The following is a 20,245-nucleotide window of genomic DNA, read 5'->3' as shown; positions in this document are numbered from 1 at the left end:
CCACCAACATGGATGCCGAAAGATCCCCACAGGGGGGCATCAGCCCGGCGAATGCAAAACATTCCTCTCTTGCAGATCAGATCCTCAAAGCTCATGGGTGGATCTCTGGCGGTGGAACAGATCCCATCGATAAAAAGATTCAAGGCGTGTGCATATGTGCTCAGAATCCACTGATTGGGAGTCCATCATTTTCCTCCTCCTTGTGTGCACACAGGGATCTAGGGCCGCCCTCGTCCAGATGCTGAAACAGCTGGCTTAGCTCTCCTTTTCCTTTCCAGCTGTTTTCCCTCTTTCCTTCTCCATTCCCTTCTTCCACAAGCAGAGATTTCCTGGCGGAGCCTGTCAAGAGACTCAAACCTTGGCGTTGGCATCCTTTTTTCTTTTCCCATCGTCCCAGAAAAATTCTCAGCACTCCAGGAAATTTTGCCATCTCAGCCTAACTTTTCAGAACAATCTTGCCTCTTTGCAAACTGGGGTTGAATTTCCTCCGGGGTTAATTCTTCTTTCGCGTTCGGTTTTAATTAAATGCAGCCATGGAGCAGTTCAAAAGTCTTTCTGCGAGCGTTTCTCCTTTTTCATTGCCTGCTGGCAGGCAGAAGAAACATCAATATTATCCAAGCTCTGGAAATTCCACCGGCATTTTCCTGCTTTTAATTCTTCTGGTGGTTTTGGAAGATTCGTTTGCAAGAGAAGCCCAGATGAGCCAGGTAAGCCGCTGATATTTAAAATACGACTGTTTTGATTTATCTTGCTGGCTTCTCTTCCAAGGGGTTCTGTGGGAAGCCCCACCCTACCCCCCCACCCCGATACCCTCACAACAATCTGGCGAGGTAGACTTAAAAGTAGAGTAAGGCTTCAAATCCCTCAGGATGGGATTTGAATGCTACGTGTCCGTGTTTTCTTTCCTACCACAAGAACAAATGCTCCCTTTATGCATGTTGGATGGACTGTTGGAGTCCTCGTCCTGTTTGAAACCTGGTGTGGGATGGGGGTCATGGATGGGGAGGGGGAAAAAAAGAGATTGGACAACCAATCTCGTTTGTCTGAAATGGTGTAGGATTTCCTGCCTGAACAAGGGGTTGGACCTTCAAAGTTCCTTCCGACTCTTGTCATTCTGTTATGATGGGAACTGGAGTCCAACATTTTAGGCTGCAATTGCTTCCCGAGGCCCTTTCCATCATAAGCAACAAGACATCACAATTAAAAAACATTCAAGCATTAAAGAATGCGAATGGTTCCTGTCTTTATGTCTCTCTCTAAGCTATCATCTATATATATTCTTTTTCTTTCTTTCTTTCTATCTATATCATCTATCAATCATCTCTATTATCATCTATCAATCATCAATCATCTCCATCTCTATATCATTTCTATCATCTATTTATCATCTACCTATCTATTATCATCTCTGTATCGATCTATCACCTCTATCATCTCTACAATCTGTATCATCTATCAATCATTTATCAATATATCATCTATCCAATCTATTTATCATATATCTATCGTCTATCAATCACCTCCATCTCTATATCATCTCTACCATCTATCAATTATCATCTATCGATCTATCATTATCATCTCTACGATCTGTATCATCTATCATTTATCAATATATCTATCCAATCTATCATCTATCATCTCTCTCTCTCTCTCTCTCTCTCTCTCTCTCTCTCTCTATATATATATATATATATATATATATATAATCTATCTATCTATCATCTATCTATATCTCTATCATCATTTATCAATATATCTATCCAATCTATCATCTATCATCCATCTCTCTCTCTCTCTCTCTCTCTCTCTCTCTCTCTATATATATATATATATATATATATATATATATATATATATATATAATCTATCTATCTATCATCTATCTATCTATATCTCTATCATCTATCTTATCTATCTATATCTATATCATCTATCTATCTATCTATCTATCTATCTATCTATCTATCTATCTATCTATCTATATCTCTATCATCTATCTATCTATCATCTATCTCTGTCTGTATTATCTATCTATCTATCTATGCGAAATAATGGCAATAAAATCAGGAACTCCATTTTTGTCAAGAAACTCAACATCTGAAGTTGCCTCCCAGCCTGTCTGATTCTCTGAATATCTCCGTTTCTCTGCTGTCTTCCATTATCAAACTTGCAGCCACAAGTTTAGTGAATAGTTTTCGGATTACCTTTATCTCTCTCTCTCTCTCTCTCTTTTTTTTAACTCAACTCTTTGGCTCTAAGCCCAGTGTGTGCACAGCCCTCCTTCCTTCCCAGGGCCAGGCATTCCGTCAGGCGCTGTCCGTTCAAATAGACGAGGGGGAAGTTTGAGCCTGAGGTCTCATTTCTGAATGCGCCAACGTGCTTTGCAAGCTAACCGTGTTTCTGGGGGGAAGAGATTTAGCAGATGTGGCCTTAGGGCAGCGCTGAAGGATGCTGGCAAAACTCACAACATCTGGTGGCAAAACGATTCCTCTCATTTTGAGTCCCTGTGGTTGTTTTTGCACAGAGTGAGATTTGCAAACCAGCAATTGGGATTTTCCTGAGAGAATCCGCAGAGCGCTTTGTCAATCCTCTCTCATCTATCCAGCTCTGGGGTAAAAGATCCCAGAAACCGGATCAATTCAAACGACATCGCCCTTGTTTAAATCGCCTATCAGCGATGCCCCTTCTGGAACTAGAAGATCTTAACATTCTTACATTCTCCCTTCTTCTTCCTGAACCTCTGAATCTCTTCCTCGGGCCCGCAAAAGCCATCCAAGCAGGCCTTTTCCAAACTTAAAATTTTAAGAGGCCAGCGGCGGAGACGTTACTCCTGCCGCAACTGGAGGAAAAGTGCAAATCCAAGGAGAAAAAGTTGGCATGGAGGAAAGCCATGGAGAAGTTGGAGGACTTCCAAAAAAGCCAGTTCTCTGTTACTTAAGCGCAGCAGCTGAGTGACTCATCCAGCCCTGGTTCTCCCCACCCACCCTTTTTTTTTTTTTTTTTTTTTGCTGAGATGAGCAAAATTGAGAATATCGAGGAATTGCCTTTGAAGGGCTGGAGTTTTGAGAGGCCTTTCAGTAGTCAAAAAAAAAAAAAAAAAAAACCCTGGTTCCTTTTCTAACGGGAGAGAAATCCTTAAAAAAGGAGCAACTTTAGCTCTCCAGCCCCCCAAAAATTTGGATTTAATACCGTTTAATTTGGATTTAATACTTCTTGGAGCGAGGTTTTGGCGAGGAGAAGGAGGCGGCAGCCATGCAATTTTCATGATACTCCCAAGCTAGATAAGAACATGAGGGCAGGATTTTTTGGATTCTTGGTTTCTCTGAACGTCCAGGCATAAATTCCGAAGACGCTTCTCAGGAGGAGGAGGAGGAGGAGGAGGAGAAATGTCAAATATGTGATATCACAAAACCTCCTTCTGGTTAACGGGTTGCAGATTTCGACTCCTTGAGATTTGCTCATTTTCATCCTACTGAGTTTCGGTTGCCCTGGAAATAAACCAATTTCTCAATTTTCTTTTTTTTTTTAAATTTGATTTATATGCCGCCCTTCTCCGGAGCCTCAGGGCAGCTTACAATGCGTTAAGCAATAGCCTTCATCCTTTTGTATATTTATACAAAGTCAGCTTATTGCCCCCACAAACTGGGTCCTCAATTTACCCACCTTAGAAAGGATGGAAGGCTGAGTCAACCTTGAGCCTTGGCGAGATTCGAACCTGCAGTAATTGCAAACAGCTGGTGTTAATCACAATGCTATCAGTCTGCTGAGCCACCAGGCCCTTTTAAAACAAGCCTATCTTCCCTTTATCAGCTTGAGCCAGAGGAGAGATTAAATGATTTTCTGTCGAAACACCTAGTCTACCCCAATACAGGAGGCAGCATGCTTCCCTTTCGCCTTTCAGCTCCAATCCAGGAGCCCTCAAGCAGTCGCATTCACGACAAACCATTTTATACCAAATTTATATTTGCCGATAATGGCTAGCTGATGAGAGCTAAATAGCTTGAAATAGATCTATACTAGTCTCCCTTTCTCTCTTTATCAGCAAATATAAATTTGCAAATATAAATACTTCCTTCGGATAACCTCTGTTCATCTGTTAAAAGAGTTTTACAGCAATTTATACATTGCTGTAAAACTCCTAGGCCATCAATTAAACGCTGGCGGTTATGTCACTTACTTTTTTGCAGCGACAAAAGCTGGGGTGAAGCTGGAGACTTGGTTACCAGCAGCCATCCATCAAAAGCTTTAATGTCTTGAACGTATATATATATATATATTTCTTCTTCTCTTCCGGTGGGTGAGCTTTTCCCTCCCCAAAATCTATAAGGCCAGAATTGGCTGACCTTCAACCGCTGAGGTCGTATGGCAGGCGCCCGCTGTGATTATTTGGTTCGGGAAACAGTGGAGAACAGCGGCATAAAAGCTAGGCCAATATTTGTCTTGGTTCCAGCTCTTAAAAAAAAACCATAAATAAAAATAAACCAACAGCTTTTCGATACAGAGACGTCTTTTGGGGAGGGGGGGGTTCTTGCGACTCTGAAATTCATAGGGCGAAATTCAAGATTACTTTTTCCTGCTCAAATTATTTATTGTTTACCCCGCCCCCCCTTTACTTCGCCTTCGGGGCAGAAGTGAGCGAATTAATCAGCTGTGGCTTTCATTCCATTTCTAAAAGTTTTTTGTTTTTTTTTTTACTTATTTTGTGCATTTGGTCTCCTCTTTCCTTGCCTTTTCCTGATCTTGGCCCCGTTCCTCTAAAGCCACATATTTTTGCACAGAGCGCAAAACTCCTTTTTTGCACAAATGAGCTGGTTTAGGAAAAAAAAGTGCAAAAATGCTTTATTATACAACAGATGACTATTTTTTTTTTTAAAAAAAAAAAAATCTCCTTCCAAAAATCTAAGGGAGGCTACCGGCTTGGTTTGTCTTTAAATAAGGAGGCTGGGTGAATCTTGGAAAGACAATAAACAGCTAATACCCATAATTGCTAAATGAAAACACCAGATCCAGTGGCAACTGAATTCCGAGAAATACACCCCAGGAGCTAGTAACTTGGAAAAGCTTGTTTGTTTTTTTTTTCCTGGAAAATATCCTGGGTTTCCTGGCTCCTGTCTGATTTAGTAAGGTTAGAGTAGACAATCTGGTGTCATCCTGACATCTACAATCTGTGGCATAAATGGGCTGATGGAAGGAAGCTTAAAATCCATCATATCTAAAGGGTGTTGACCTAAGATCAATTGATTTAAATTAGTTTTGATTGGAGAACCGAGAGAGAAAATGACTTTTCCAGGGGGGGGGGAAAAATGGCTGCTGCAAAACAGATGGGGAAAATGCTGAGAAACTGACTTGGTCTGCGAGCTGTTTGAAGGTGCTCTCTGTATTAAGGTTCTGCTCCAAAGCTTCTGATTTGTTCCTCTTGTGTTTAAGGGAGACACGGCCCTACCTGGTGCAACCCTTGGAGTTAACTTGGGCCTTCGAAAAGTGCCCTTCCCACCTCTGCCGCCTCATCTCCGGAAAAAACGTTACACGCTGACGCCTGGACGTCTCAAATGGGATCATTTCAACTTAACATACAAGTAAGGATGTTTTCTTTTCCCCCAGTGCTAAATTTGACACCATCATCGATAGAAACCAGAGTTGGTTTCTATTCATGCTAAGATGGGGAAGATCTTTCCAATCAAGAACAATGAAGGATAGTGAGGAGGAAGCAACCAGAATTAAACATTTAGGTGTTTTTTTTTTCCCCCCCGAGTCAAGAGCACTACTATGGCAGTTACCCAAATTTAAACCAAGGATGTGGAATTTTCTTAAATTTGGTATAAAATGGTTTGTCGTGACTGCGACGGCTTGAGGGCTCCTGGATCGGAGCTGAAAGGCGAAAGGGATGCACTAGGCTCCCTCCCACATGCCTCGATCAGCTGCATTCAAATCAATACAGCTAAGACTATCGCTACCCACCGATTTCATATTTCTCCCCTCCTCACGTTCAGAATCATACTTCAATTTTAGAGTCGAATTTCCAAATCTGAAATTAATACACGTTATATCCGTTCCTTAAACAAAGAGTTGTAAATCAGACCGTCGTTCCCTTGAGAGAAATCTTACGCAGACACTTCAAACTGAGTGGCTGTGTTAAGTTTCCAAAAGTCTGGATTTTTTTTTTTTTTAAACATTTCTTTTGAGCTGTTCGTATGACGCCATGAAATTCATGTCTCATAAATCTTTCACTCCATCTCTTATTTTCTTGTATTTGTACATCAGGCTACAAATAAAACACCCCAACAATTACTTTTTTCCCCACACTTTCTAAAGTAAATAAACACACCTGAATCCTACTTAAATGGCCTTTCCCTTAATAATAGGCATTTTACTCCCTACGTTCACCCTTAAAAAAAGTTTGCATTTGTGTCCTTTTTTAAAATTTAATAATAATAAAAAAATAAAAGAAACTGCAAAGGACATTGCGCAACTCTGAAAAAATGAATTTTGCCTTGGGAGGTGCCAAGAATGAGATGTTTGGATAGAAATTTGGACCCAACGCCATCTTTTTTCCCCCCCTCCCACTTCCAATTTTTGGAAGGACAAAGATTCCTTTGCATGGAGAGATCACAGATTCAAAGGGGGGAAAAAAAACAACCAAGTCCTGCTTGGAACGATCATGGATGGGCTAAGATTTGATGGACGTTGGAATCCTTTTTCCTCTTTTAATTTTTTGAAATTTATGCTTGCCCACTTTCGAATTGGAAATGGAGGAAATGAGAAACCCAACCTTTTGAAGCGTTGGAACGAAAAGGGACATTAAATCCACACACACACAGCTCTTGCTTGGAACAAACCTTTAGCTGGTGCAGAAATGGCTGCAGGCAACATTATTGTTGGCAAAGCCATGCCAAAGTCAAGATTGGCAGATGAGACCCAGCTGGCCACACAGCAAGCCTCATGCATGATTTGGGTTTTCCTTCCAAAGGCTTTTAGCTCATATTTGGCGGAGGGAAACCTCTTTGTCCTTTTAAGCTGAAGTTTTGATACGTTTCGCTTTACAAACAAATATACGAATACCTGTAATCGGAGAAAAAAAGATGCTATTGGTAGACTTTGTTCTTTCTCTGCTTCAGCCTGCTGGGTGCCGAGAGGGAGGGAGACAAAAAAACAGAGCTGTAAGGATTGTCCCTATTAAAGACAAAACAGTTCATCATACAAAAGGCTATGAATTGCGCAGAAATGGACAAATTAACGCTGAGTCTAAAAGATAAAGAGGCATCGATATTTTACAATGTGTGGGAACTGGATGGAACGGAGATAGATTAAAGATAGATAGTTATTAAGCGTAAGTAATAGATAAAATAAGAATGTAAATACGCACAATTTAATTTTTGTAAATAACGCACGAATTATCGTCACAAGAAAAACACCACAAATAGCTGTTCTTGAGTGAAGTATTTTTTTATGTTTTTAATGTAATAAAAGCTTAATAAAGTGTATTGAAAAAAGACCCTCCATAACCGTGTCAACTTTACGACTTGTGGACTTCAACTCCCAGAATTCCTCAGCCAGCCTGCGCTCCTTAGAACTATGGAAAGTGCATCCTTTCTACAACAATATTTTATTTGGCCAAGTATGATCAAGACACACGGAGGAATTTGTCCTGGTTTTTAACTTTTCATAGCCCAAATTTGGTGGTTGGTCCTCAGCCGAAGTCAAACCCGGGCGGGAATCTGGGGTGAACTCTTAGCTTATTTTTTTGTATTCCCCTGCAGAATTCTGTCGTTCCCCAAAAACCTGATTAGCAAAAGCCAGACCAGGAAAGGACTGACCGCAGCTTTCCGTATGTGGAGCGATGTCTCCCCGTTCACCTTCCGCGAAGTGTCAGGGAGTACCTCCAGCGACCTCACAATTGGTAGGTACCTTCACGGCGCCGAATTTCGCTTCCGACGGAAGCATCCTGAAATTACTGCTCTGTATACAGGTAGTCCTTGACTTACAAGCCATTCGTTCAGCGACTGGAGTTATAATGGCAGTGAAAAAAGCGACATATGACCATTTTTCACACTTACGACCATTGCAGTATCCCCATGGCCATGAAGATCAAAATTCAGATCAATTTAAGCAACTGGTTCGTATTTATCCCCTTTTGCGAGCTTCCGATGAACAAAGTCAACGAGGAAACTAGATTCACTTAACAACTGTGTCACAGACTAACGTTAACAATGGCAGGGATTCATTTAACCACTGTGGTGTGATAGGTCGTAAAATGGGGGGAAAGCTCGCTTTACAACTGTCTCGCTTAGCATGCAGAAATGTTGGGCTCAACTGTGCTCATAAGTCAAGGACTGCCTGTAATATTACGTGACAAGGAGTAAAAAAGATTAAGGATGGAATGATTAAGGAATAAGAGCCGTGGTGGCGCAGTGGTTAGAGTGGAGTACTGCAGGCTACTTCTGCTGACTACTGGGTGCCTGCAATCTGGCAGTTCAAATCTCACCAGGCAGCCTTCTGTCCTTCCAAGGTGGGTAAAATGAGGACCCAGATTGTTGGGGGCAAGAGGCTGACTCCGTCAACCGCTTAGAGAGGGCTGTAAAAGCGCTATATGTCTTAAGTACTATTGCTATGCAGGACAGAGATGGGAAGCAGGAAACCAAGAATGACTGATTGAAAAGCCTAAAAAAAGCCCAATTTCTAAGGCTTATCGTAGACTCAGTTCCCTAATGAGACCCACATTTTATCTTATCAGTTCATTCTGTAGGCAAGTCTGGCGACTTGATTGTCAACCGCAGAGATGACTCAGGCAGAAATGCCTTTGCACAACCAATTTTTCTTGTTTGCTTCCCTCCTTCAAATCAGAGGGCCACACTGCAACATCTGGAACGCACGAGGTCATCGGGTAGCCGAAGCGAGATTTTACATGTTCTTCCAGATTTTTTTTGTGGGGGGGGTGGAGAAGTGGGGGAATAGCTTAGCCTGACCAGATCATGCCGTTCTATCTGTGCATGCCACTAAATTGAAAACAGAACGTTCGTTTGGCTGGGAGCAGAAAGAATCTGGAGGGAGTTGCAAAGATATCTCGCTTTTGAGGTCTCGAAGTTGGCCGGGTGCTGTGTGGAAATGAGAGAGAGAGAGAGAGAGAAAAAAAAAAAGTAGTAGTTTGTGGGTTAATACAAGATTTCTAAAATGGTTTGCTTGGGCACAAGAAGTAGGGCGAGGATCACGTTCTAAAAATGGAATTATAGGTGGGGATTCAGGACTAAAAAAATAAATAAATAAAAATGAGATTTTGCATGCTATTCATTCCAATTAAATATGGCCACGGAAGGATGCACGTCAGAATTTCCCTTTCTGGATTCCGTTGCAAGTTAAACTCTGGCATTCAAAGGCGACGATGTTTGGGGAACGTGACCCAACTTTTAAGAGGTGTGGACTTCAACTCCCAGAATTCCCCAGCCAGCATGGCTGGGGAATTCTGGGAGTTGAAGTCCACTCGAAGTTGCATGGAACAGCTATAAAGTTGAAAAACAACACTTGAGGATGCCCAGAAGAGAAAAAAACCTGGTTTGTAGATATGAAGTGATCTCAATTTTTTCTCCCCACCCTACAAACTTCCAGGTTTCTACCCCATCAACCACACGGATTGCGTGGAATCGCAGATCCACCACTGTTTTGATGGGATCACGGGCGAGTTAGCCCACGCCTTTTTCCCACAGACGGGAGAGATCCATTTTGACGACCATGAGTACTGGATTGTCGGGGACACTCGGTTCAGCTGGAAAAAGGGTAAGTGAGCTGGGATGGATCCCAGGATCCCCTTATCCGGCCTTATTTGTAAGAAAAAAAAAAAAAGAATTGAGAGCCAGGAAAGGAAAATTTGAGTCGAAAAGAATAAAATGAGGTTGGTTGATAAAGATCGGGGGAAGAGGGGAATGGAGGAAAAAAAAGGACTGGAGAAAGGAACAAAATTGAAAGTCTGTAGGAGAAAAAAAAAAATCAGCTATAAATCCAACAGCAATTAAGAGATCCTGGAACCGGATGAAAGGGAATTCAGCAAACATGTTGCAAATTTTAAAAGTATTGGATTTGACATCTATGAATCATATATATATATAAAAAAGACTGTGATGTTTGAGAGATGAAGACAATTTGGCTTTAGATATTTAGTTCCAGGCTGTAAAATGGGCTGACTAAGCAAAAAAAACCCAAAACGTTATCCAAACCATTGTTGGGTTATTGCAAAAAAAAATATGAATACAGGTAGTCTTTGAATTAGGACAATTTGAATCCAGAATTTTATGTTGCTAATTGAAAAAATTATTCGGTGAGTTTTGTCCCATTTTTTTTAGACTTTTATTAAGTGAATCGCTGCAGTCATTAAATGGGTTAACGCGGCTGTTAAGGGAATCTGGCTTCCCTTTGGACTTTGTCAGAAGGTCGCAAATCACTTTTTTCAGGGCCGTTGTAACTTCAAACGGTCACTAAACGAACTGTTGTAAGTCAAGGACTACCTATATGTCTACGAAGGTGTCAAAGAGTTGAACTCAATGCAAGGAAGATCTGGATGGAAGTCTCTTTTTTTTTAAAAGAAACATATAATACATCAGTCCTTCCGTGTGTCATCTCGGTGTTTCTTCGGTGACTTCTTCTTTTTGTTACTCCTCCTCTTCTTATTTCTTCCTTGGAAGATCTCATTTCTCTATTTCAATATTTCCCCCAAAGTACATATATTTAATGTAACTTTCTCCTGTTTGCTTATCAAATTCTTTATCTATATCTCTTTTCTATCCAATCATAAAATTTCCCCCATATCTTCAAATATTCTGTCTCCTCTTTCTCTTTAATCCTTAAAGTTAATCTATTCATCTCTGCACAGTCCAAAATTTTTCTAATTACTTCCCCTTCTAAAGGGATTTTCTCTGCTTTCCATCTTCGTGCGAATACTATTCTTGCTGCAGTTATTACATGTATAATCAAATATATGTTTTCTTTACTAATTTTCTCTGGTAGGATACCCAATAGGAACAACTCAGGTTTTAAATGTGTTGTTGAGTCATTTCATCTATCCATCTCTTAATTCTGCTCCAATAATCTCTAGCTTCTGGAGGAACATCTGGAAGTTTTTAAGAAGAGGTTGGATAACCCTTTGTCTAAAGTGGGGTAGGGTTTCCTGCCTAAGCAGGGGGTTGGACTAGAAGACCTCCAAGGTCCCTTCCAATATTCTATATCTTACATTCTCACACCGGGCAGTATTAAACTTTCTCACTTTGTTTTGCTAAACCAAGCTTCTAGTCCTTAAGGAAGTCAGATAATTCCACATCTATGAACATCTCCAACTAGCTTTTTTTTTTTTTTTTTTTTTTTTGCTTTTCCTGGCTTTTATTCCTTGGAAAGTTTTGCAGTCTTTCCCAGTGAGTCTTTCCTCTAGTGAGAGCAGACTAAACCCATCAGAGGTTGTACGTCCACGAGTATCTAACTTTTGTTTTGCAATAAAGTAGAAATCAGCGTCAAAATTACTGGCATCCTGAAGACCCTACACTCAAGTTACTGGATGGATCCGTACGACGTTAGGCGGCGTTTCTCGGGGTTGCTTTTTCCGGCCTGTCGAGATTTCGCCATCCGATGCCTTTCAAATTAAAGAACGTCGCGCGCTGGTGAAAATATTCCTGCCAGCTGAAAACTGACGTTTTTGCTTAACTGTTGCTGCTGGCCGAGACCCCAAAAGCGCCGAGCGTTATCGAGCATTTGTCATGCTCCCTTTCTCATCGGAAAAACAAAAACGCTGTTTACATTTTTCTCCCATCTGGGATGATGGCTTTTTTTTTTTTTTCCCTTCTGCAGACTTTGTGGGAGCTCAGTGGCCACTGCTATTTGTTTTTAAAGAGTTCTATTAAATGCTAAACAGATGGCCCTTTGGTTCAAGATGAGCCTTTTTCCCCATTAAGGTTTTTGTTTTAAAAAAGCATGCTTCCCTTAAAGAATCTGTCTGATGTGTCTCTGTACGAGTCCCTGTTCTGGGCCTGTCTCTGCAGAGAGGGATTGGAAAATAGCAAATCAGGGTTCCCGAATGATCCATCGGTGGCCTGATGGTATAAATAATCCTCACCCCAAGGAGAGTTATTGGGAAACCCAGCAAGATGCAGCATGCAGAGAGACAACGGGACAACTCCACTGTCTTGAGGTTTCTAGCATCTTCAAGTTTGTGATACTGGCTATCTGATGCCCCATTTGGGAAGAATATACAGTAGTGGCCAAAATTGTGGAAAATGTATTTTCTAAAACTAGCTACTTTTTGGGGGGAGTAGTACCATAAAATTATATATCGACGGAAAGATAATTTAATCAAGAATGTAATGCAATAACTTTTGATGAAGGACTTGCTATTAGAATAGCAGTTACAGTCGAAAGAAGAAAAGTGAAACACGTAGAAAAAAAATGAGATATGCCAAAATGATCACCACGTCAGTTAATACTCAGTTGGGTCACCTTTAGCATGAATGACGGCCTTACAAATTCTTCCCATGGAGTGAACCAAGCCTTTGAGTTCTGCAGCTGTTATCATGGGAAACCAAGATTGAATGATGGCTTCTATTAACTGGGTTTTATTGCTGGGTTGCTTCTGGATAACAAGTTTCTTTAGTCGGCTCCATAGATTTTCAATTGGGTGAAGGTCAGGGCTATTCCCAGGCCATTCCAGCAGTGGAATAGGATTAGCTTGAAACTTTAAAAAAAAAAAAAAGTGTTATTAGCCATCAAACCTCAAAAATACAGCTTTTCCCAAAAGGTTCCCACAATTTTGGCCACTACTGCAGAAGGAAAATTTGCTGCTCTTTCTTTCAAGCTACAGAGTGCCAAGATCTTATTCAAAATAAGAAAAGAAAAATTGAATTTGAATGACGGGATGGTTAATCTGCTCATCCAATAGGGAATCATTTTCATAAGAAACATTTTGATTTATTGGGGCTTTGTCGAAAAGATCTGGGAGACAAGACCTGACCTCCCTAATGTTGAATATTAGTTTACAATCTGTTTTTAATAATCTCTTCTAAAGGATTGTCAACCTCACACAGCCTTTTCCTCTAAGGACCGAAAACAAGGAGACAAAATTATTCGCTCATAAAACTAATCTCAAAACTTTGCAGAGCGACATTGGGATTTATTCTGATCAGGAAACAGGAAATTTTTTTTACAACGGCGAAATCCCTGGTGGCAGATGTACTTTGTCTCCAAGACAAGGAAAATCTGTTATTTCCTTTTCGGTGCCCCAAACATCAGAGAATTAACTCCTCGAGACAAGTTTGCGAGCATTTCCTTATTTAGAAAGACAGAGCGAAAAAAAACTAGAATTTTTTTGCATGACTTAAATTTCAAGACAGCTGCAGCTTGGGAGTCAAGGCAGGGTTGTTGATTTCAATATTTCAATCTTTCATTTATTTTTTTTAAATGGAAAAAAATAAATCCTTTGGGCTAGATGAGAAAGGGACTTTAATCCAGGACACGGAGTAATTACAATTCAAGAGCAGCTGAATCAACTTTATTTGCTACTGCCGCTTCTGTTTTAAATTAAGGAAAAAGGGTTGGGGGATGATTTGCTTGGGGCTCGAAGGAAAGAATCTTCTATCTAACCTCTTGTGTTTTCAAGAAGAATGAGCTGGAAAGTGAGTTCTCCAACCATTTGGGAATCCTGCCCTTTTGCAGAGCAGAGAAAGAGTTGCAAAATGACAGTTCACGTTAGCTACCCAGATCAAGGCTGCAGCAACGTTATAACGAAAGTACAGGCAGTCCTCGACTTAACGACAATTGAGTGCCAACATTTCGGCTGCTTAAGCGAGACAGTCGTTAAGGGAGCTTTGCTCCTTTTTATGAACTTTCTTGCTGCAGTTGTTTAAGTGAGTTAACACGTTTGTTAAAGGAATCTGGCTTCCGCTTGTCAGGTCGTACGTGAGCCAGGGATGCTGCGCCGTCGTAAATACAAGTCGGCAACGGTTGTTAAGGGTGAAAAACGGTCATTTTTTCAGTGCAGTTGTAAATTCTGGCCACTAACTGTTTTAAGTCGAGGACTGTTGTTATGTTTTATTTTCCATCATCTGTTGATTCGGAAAAGCCAAGCTCTAAATTAATCTGAATACCTTTTATAACACACTGTATGTTTTCCTCCTTGCAATTCAACCAGTTAATTAGGTTCCTATTTTTTTTTTTAATTTTTATTTTTTTTAAAAGGAGTCTGGCTGACGGACCTGGTTCACGTGGCCGCCCACGAAATTGGCCACGCGTTAGGTCTTATGCACTCTCTGGATCCCAACGCCTTGATGCATGTGAACGCAACCCTGACGGGGAAGAACACGATCTCGCAGGACGAGATGTGGGGAATGTACCGGCTTTACGGTAAGCAAGCGCCATCGGTTGCCCAGGAGGAAAGGAAGAATGTTGGAACGATGATTTAATCATCTCCTTTGCCAGTTTTCCTGATAAAAAGAGCGCCGGTAGCTGCCTCGTGCAGTTAGGCCCGAACGGAGGTAACAACTGTGCAAAATTTCTCCTCGTGGTTTTCTTCCATCTTGCCTTTTTTACAGTCCTACGCAGGGATTTTAAAAATCCAGTTTCCCGAATCTTAGTCCTTTTGCACAGTTGTCCCAAAGATACTTTTTTTTTCAAAAGGCAACTGGACTTTGTTTTTCCTTGAAGACGTTAAGGGAGAGGGCTAATGGACCAGGTGACTGCAAGGAATTTAAACCCTTCCGTTCTCCAGCATTCACTCAGAACCGAAGAAGCTTCTTGGATGAGAAGCGAAAGGTCTTCGGGGGAAAAAAAAGAAAGAAAAACCCAGCTGCCTTTGGAAAAAGCGACTGTGCAAAAGGACTCCAATTTGGAGAACTAGATTTTTAAAATCCCGGTCTAGGTTTGTAAAAAGGCAAGAAGGAATTAAAACACCCGGAGGAGAGCGTCTGCATGGAGAAATCACAGGGCATGGGTTTTAAAATTTAAATTAAAATGGTTTAAGGTCAATCCTAACCCTCATGAAGGCAGCATTATCTAGCCAAATTCTTGGACGAGGACTTCAGCACGCGGTGGCTTTGAGTTCCCCCAGACTGTCTTCTCTGGGCCTCTGAAAGTCAGAACACGGCGGGCAGAGAAAATGATAGGTTTCCAATCCAACCCTAAAATTCAGCTGAAGGATGTTTTTCAGCTTGGAACAGAGAGCATTGAGCTGGTGGACAGCCTCTGAGACAGTGGAGAGGGGACAATATACATATACATATACATATACATATACATATACATATACATATACATATACATATACATATACATATACATATATATATATATATATATATATATATATATATATATATATATATATATATATATATATACACACACACACTACTGTACCATTTGTTTTTCAAACTGTTTGGATTGGCAGTAGCCACCAGTTGATCTTCGTGCCAACGGGCCGTCCACGCCCGTTTACAAAGAATGGGTGGAATTATTTTCGCTACCATCTGAATCAACTGAAAATGTCCTTCTTCTCTTTGCATTTATACTAAATATTTATTTTCTGGGAATCAACTGTATTTTCTCATCCCCCTCTAGCATCGATGCCGGTGGTTTCTCAGTACGTACTTTGAAAAACCTCAGCAAATTAGAACAGATCGAATGGGAGAAGATGTGTATTTTACCCTGTGAAAACATCAACAAGTGTTTTTTTTTTCCCCTCTTAAATTGGCTCCATCTTTTAGAGGATACAGAGGCTGCTTCATATACCAGTTTTTACATGCCACAGGAGGAGGGAGTGCTAAAATTTTGAGCTGTTGGGATTAAGCTCCATCCTCAGGTTTCCTCCAGAAAAGTAAACCGGGGCCTGTTACCTTTCAGCTAAATCTGAACTCGTAGCCGTGATGCAAGAATCAAAGTTTGCTGCTAATGGATTAATTTGTCTGGCGCTTTGTTAAGTTTGGCCGCCAAAACCTCGCTTTTGTGTTAAGAGTAGGGTCCAATCAGTTCAGTCATTTGAATGATGACATTTCTACCTTTTCTTCTTGGGCATTTTTAAAGTGAAATCCTGTTTTTTTTTTTTTTTAAACATTTCTTTCCAGGCTGCAAAGACCGACTGTTTATATGCCCGTCGTGGAGTCGGAAGGGGTACTGTCGAACGCGCCAACGGTTTATGAAAAAACACTGTCCCTACAGCTGTGATTTTTGCTTGGGTAATTCTCACATTTTGTGGTGAATTGTGTAGTAAAAAGGGCAATGGATCCTCTACGCAAGTATTTCTCAACTTTGAGAATTTCTCAACTTTGAGAATTTCCCAGAATTCCCCAGCCAGTCATGGGAATTCAAGTCCACCCCTCTTAAAAGTTGCTATAAAATAATTAGTTTTTAGTAGGAAGGAACTGCTGGTGTTAATATTTTCCCAAGAGTTTGGGAATCTCTCTGCATCATCCAACCGTCTTTGGGAAATTCAAAACCCCCAATTTGTTTTCTAAATAGATTCGGGAGGGGAGGAAGTCACAGTCCCAGCAAAACATCATCATTTGCTTCACATCTGGTTTGGGCGGGTCGTGACATGAAAACAATTCCAAAGACGAAGAACGAACTATTTGCAGAGTGAAATCAATCGGCAACAAAAACTGCGAAAAGAAATTTAGGAATTTAGCAGATTTAACGGATCAAACGCAAGCCAGGGCATTTTCTAAAAAGATCGCTATTCCGGATCACGCATCACTTTTTAAAATTTTTTGGCGAGGGGTAGCTGCGTTCGTTCCCTGGTTTTAATTCTGAGCCAATGCCTCTGTTGTTCCCACTTTCCAGCGTTTCCTTTTCCGACGGTGATACCGACCCCACCGCCGCCAAGGATGAAGACTAGGCTCGTCCCCGAAGGCCGGAATGTTACTTTCCGATGTGGCCAGAAAATCATTCACAAAAAGGGGAAAGTTTAGTAAGTTACTCGCATCTGGATTTTTGGGACTCTGAGATGAATGCAAGAGAGAAAGTTTTAAAGGCTAAAATGTCCTTTTTTCCTCCCCCCTGGATTGGCATCGTTTCGTAGCTGCCAAACCTACAGACTAAAAAAGATCTCCATGTGGGATCTGTTATTAAGCAGGTTGCGTGGGCTAAACTTTGTACAGTTGATCAAACTAATTATTCTTTTTCTTTTTCCTTCCTTCCTTTTCCCTTCCTTCCTTCCGGTTTCTTTCTTTTCCCTTCCTTCCTGTTTTTTTCCTCTTCCTTTCTTCCTCTTTCTCTTTCCCTCCTTCTTTCTTTACCTTTTTTCCTTCCTTCCTGTTTTTTTCTTCCTTCCTTTTCCTTCCTTTCTTCCTGTTTTTTCTTTCTTTTCCTTTTTCCTTCCTGTTTTTCCTTCCTTCCTTCTGGTTTCTTTCTTTTCCCTTCCTTCCTGCTCCTTTCTCTCCTTCCTTCCTTCCTTCCTGTTTCTCTTTCTCTTCCTTTTTCCTTCCTTCCTGTTTCTTGCTTTCTCTCCTTTCTTCCTGTTTTTTCTTTTTTCCTTCCTTCATTTTTTCTTCCTTCCTTCCGGTTTCTTTCTTTTTCCTTCCTTTCTTTTTTTCTTCCTTCCTGTTTCTTTCTCTCCTTTGTTCTTTTTTCCCCTTCCTTCCTTCCTTCCTTCCTTCCTTCCTTCCTTCCTTCCCCTTTCCTTTTTTCACGCAGTTGGTATAAGGAGAAAGAATTGCTAGAATATTCCTATCCTGGCTACCTGTTTCTGAACGGCGACCACATGAGCATCATAGCCAACGCCATCAACGAAGGAACGTATACTTGCATCGTGAAGAAAAAGTCCAAAGTTCTGACCACATATTCTTGGAGAGTCCGGCTGAAGCATTAATGTGTGACTTCTGTGCAAGGACTTACAGACCCCCCCCCCCAAGTCACTCTCTGTGGGTCCCCTCCCCTTCCTCCCCTCTGTTCTCCTACTGCACTTTCAACAGCCGATCCACACTCACAAAAACCAGCTTTCCCAGGTTACCCCTTCCAGACGGAGACTGCAAAAATACTGGTTTCTTCCACGTGTTTTATATTCTTGGCCAAGCCTGCTGGGGATGATAGGAAGTGTAGTCGAAGTCATAAAGGAGTCCAAAGGAACGACATGAGCTAAAAGAGATGCTTATTTTTTAAAAAGTTGCTAACCATTTTACACTTATATTTTCACCTACTTTCTGCTATAATCTGGACCTTGGTGCTGTCACCAAGATTGGTTTATTAAATTAAATTAAATTAAATCTTTTCCTCTTTCCCAGAGCTGTTCAAGATGGCATATATATATATATATATATGAGCCTTGGTGGTGCAGCAGACTAAAGTGCTGTTAAGTAGCACTTAGCTGCCAGCTGCCTGCAAACACTGCGAGTTCAAATCTCACCAGGCTCAAGGTTGACTCAGCCTTCCATCCTTCCGAGGTAGGTAAAATGAGGACCCAGATTGTGGGGGCAATAAGATGACTTTGTATTAAAAAAAAAAGAACACCGCTTTGGGGGGGGGGGGCGAAAGCCCTACTAATCAGGTATATACAAAAGTATGAAGGCTATTGCTTAACGCATTGTAAACCGCCCTGAGTCTCCGGAGAAGGGCGGCATATAAATCGAACCAATAAATACAATAAATAAATAAATATATAACATCCCTCCTCCAATTTCCCCACCTAAATAAACCTCTTGTAGTATAGTTTTCGGGATTTTTTTTCACAACAGAGGTGCAACTCACATTTTATAGCCAAGGCCTTCATCGTTCTACAATTTAGTAAGAGATCCCAGCACAGAATGAAATTCCTGTGCCGAGTTATTTCCGCAAAGCAGACCTTACGTGAAACAAGTCTGCAAGTTTCACGCACTACTTAAAAGATTAGAGATCATGTACTCCTCCAATTTACAAGCTGTTTTCTACCATGTTTAGGGAGCAAGGGAAAAAAAAAAGGATCAAAAGAAGAATTCCTTCGTTAAACCTTTGCATCTGTTACACATTTTTTTTTTTTAAAATGGCCTTTGAAAGAATTTGCCAACTCAGGTATAGTTTCTGGAAAAGGTACAGGACCTCTTGATCCTTAAGGAATTTCCCCAGAAATGTACCCTTTTCGTCCTTCTGCTCAAATAAAGCATTTCCATACAGATATTTATTGTGGCTTGCGAAGACTTTACGCTTGCCCTATTGCCGTGAGACAATGATCGTGTAATTACAACACGCGGAGACGTGTCTTTGAGGCTAATTAGTTTTCCCGGCAATGAAACTTTAGCTGGCTGGGGAAATTTCTACCCGTCTTAAAATTGCCAAGTTTTGAGAAATAACCACTGAGTTATGGGTTCATGACTCCGCTGACTCAGTTCAATTTGTCAGACACAAAGGAAGCCTAGACATTCCTGGGCAACAAATAATGTTCGTAAGTCACATTAGAAGTGTGAAGACATTTATCGGGCAAACAATGTTGATCAGCCCCGTTAGAGAATGTCAAGGCATTCCTCATGCAAATAACAAGGCTCCACGCATAGCTGGAATCATGGTTTATCGGATTAATCCAATTTTCGGGTTCCACCCAAGGCAAGGAGCAAACATCGAAGACAGGAGAAAATGCACATAAGATTTGTTATTTTGTGGCGGTGCGGGGATGTCATGCTGTCCTGACCCAGCTCCCCAAACACGACGAACCCTCTGAAGTTAATCCCGAGATTCCTTTATTAAGAGCGCCGGCAGCTGCGGCAAAAAAGTGTCTCTCTCAACACAGGCTAACAAGTCTGTCCCGCAGGGAGATGCATAGTTGTCTGTCACATCTATTCATCTCCGCCCCCTGCCTTTTATCCCCAGAAGCAGGGTGGGGCTTCTCTAGCAGTAATGGCTCTTCCGTCCCGAGGACCGGCCCATAGATTTCCACTGCTCTCCTCTCCTCTGCCTTCAGGCACTGAACCCAGCTGTTCCTCCTCTTCCTCATCAGCCACCTCCAGACCTGGGGGCTGTTGACTCTCCATCTGAGGGCTGACGGACGGTCCAGGCTCTGCCTCTGTCTGTCTCTCTCTCTGACAGGTCCATTCCCTCTTCCCCCTCAATAGCCCTGATGCTGACCCTGACTCCCAGGCCTCATTTGATTTGGCTGCTGGAGAGGCTGGCAGCCGATAGGCCACAACACGTGCAGATATAGACACTAGAGGTGGCTTGCAGCACACTGATAACATATTACAGGTAGTCCTTGACTTACGACTATCCATTTACCAACTGTTCAAAGTTACAACACTGGGAAAAAAAAACTTATAACCAATTT

At 41.3% G+C, this 20,245-nt stretch overlaps 1 protein-coding gene across 1 annotated transcript; it reads left to right on the top strand.

Moving 5' to 3' along the window:
* Positions 1-241: 241 nt before the first annotated feature.
* MMP23B (matrix metallopeptidase 23B) lies at positions 242-19,021 on the top strand. The gene is made up of 8 exons (XM_070956062.1): positions 242-707; positions 5,431-5,579; positions 7,761-7,900; positions 9,604-9,771; positions 14,206-14,370; positions 16,086-16,196; positions 16,801-16,927; positions 17,653-19,021. Exons 1-8 carry the CDS (start codon positions 534-536, stop codon positions 17,825-17,827), a joined length of 1,209 nt encoding a protein of 402 aa, XP_070812163.1. The 5' UTR covers positions 242-533; the 3' UTR covers positions 17,828-19,021.
* The last annotated feature ends 1,224 nt before the right edge of the window (positions 19,022-20,245 follow it).

The sequence above is a fragment of the Pituophis catenifer genome, unplaced genomic scaffold, assembly GCF_029215685.1.
Source record: "Pituophis catenifer annectens isolate HBS135680 unplaced genomic scaffold, rPitCat1.0.hap2 SCAF_18, whole genome shotgun sequence".
In the NCBI taxonomy this organism is placed as follows: domain Eukaryota; kingdom Metazoa; phylum Chordata; class Lepidosauria; order Squamata; family Colubridae; genus Pituophis; species Pituophis catenifer.
This window is presented reverse-complemented; position numbering and strand designations above follow the sequence as displayed.

Excerpts from the sequence above, each read along its gene's own strand:
- MMP23B (XM_070956062.1), top strand. The coding sequence starts at position 534 with ATGGAGCAGTTCAAAAGTCTTTCTGCGAGCGTTTCTCCTTTTTCATTG. Across the intron at positions 16,197-16,800 it reads CAGCTGTGATTTTTGCTTGG|CGTTTCCTTTTCCGACGGTG; the intron begins GTAATTCTCACA and ends CCCACTTTCCAG. Across the intron at positions 16,928-17,652 it reads CACAAAAAGGGGAAAGTTTA|TTGGTATAAGGAGAAAGAAT; the intron begins GTAAGTTACTCG and ends TTTTTCACGCAG.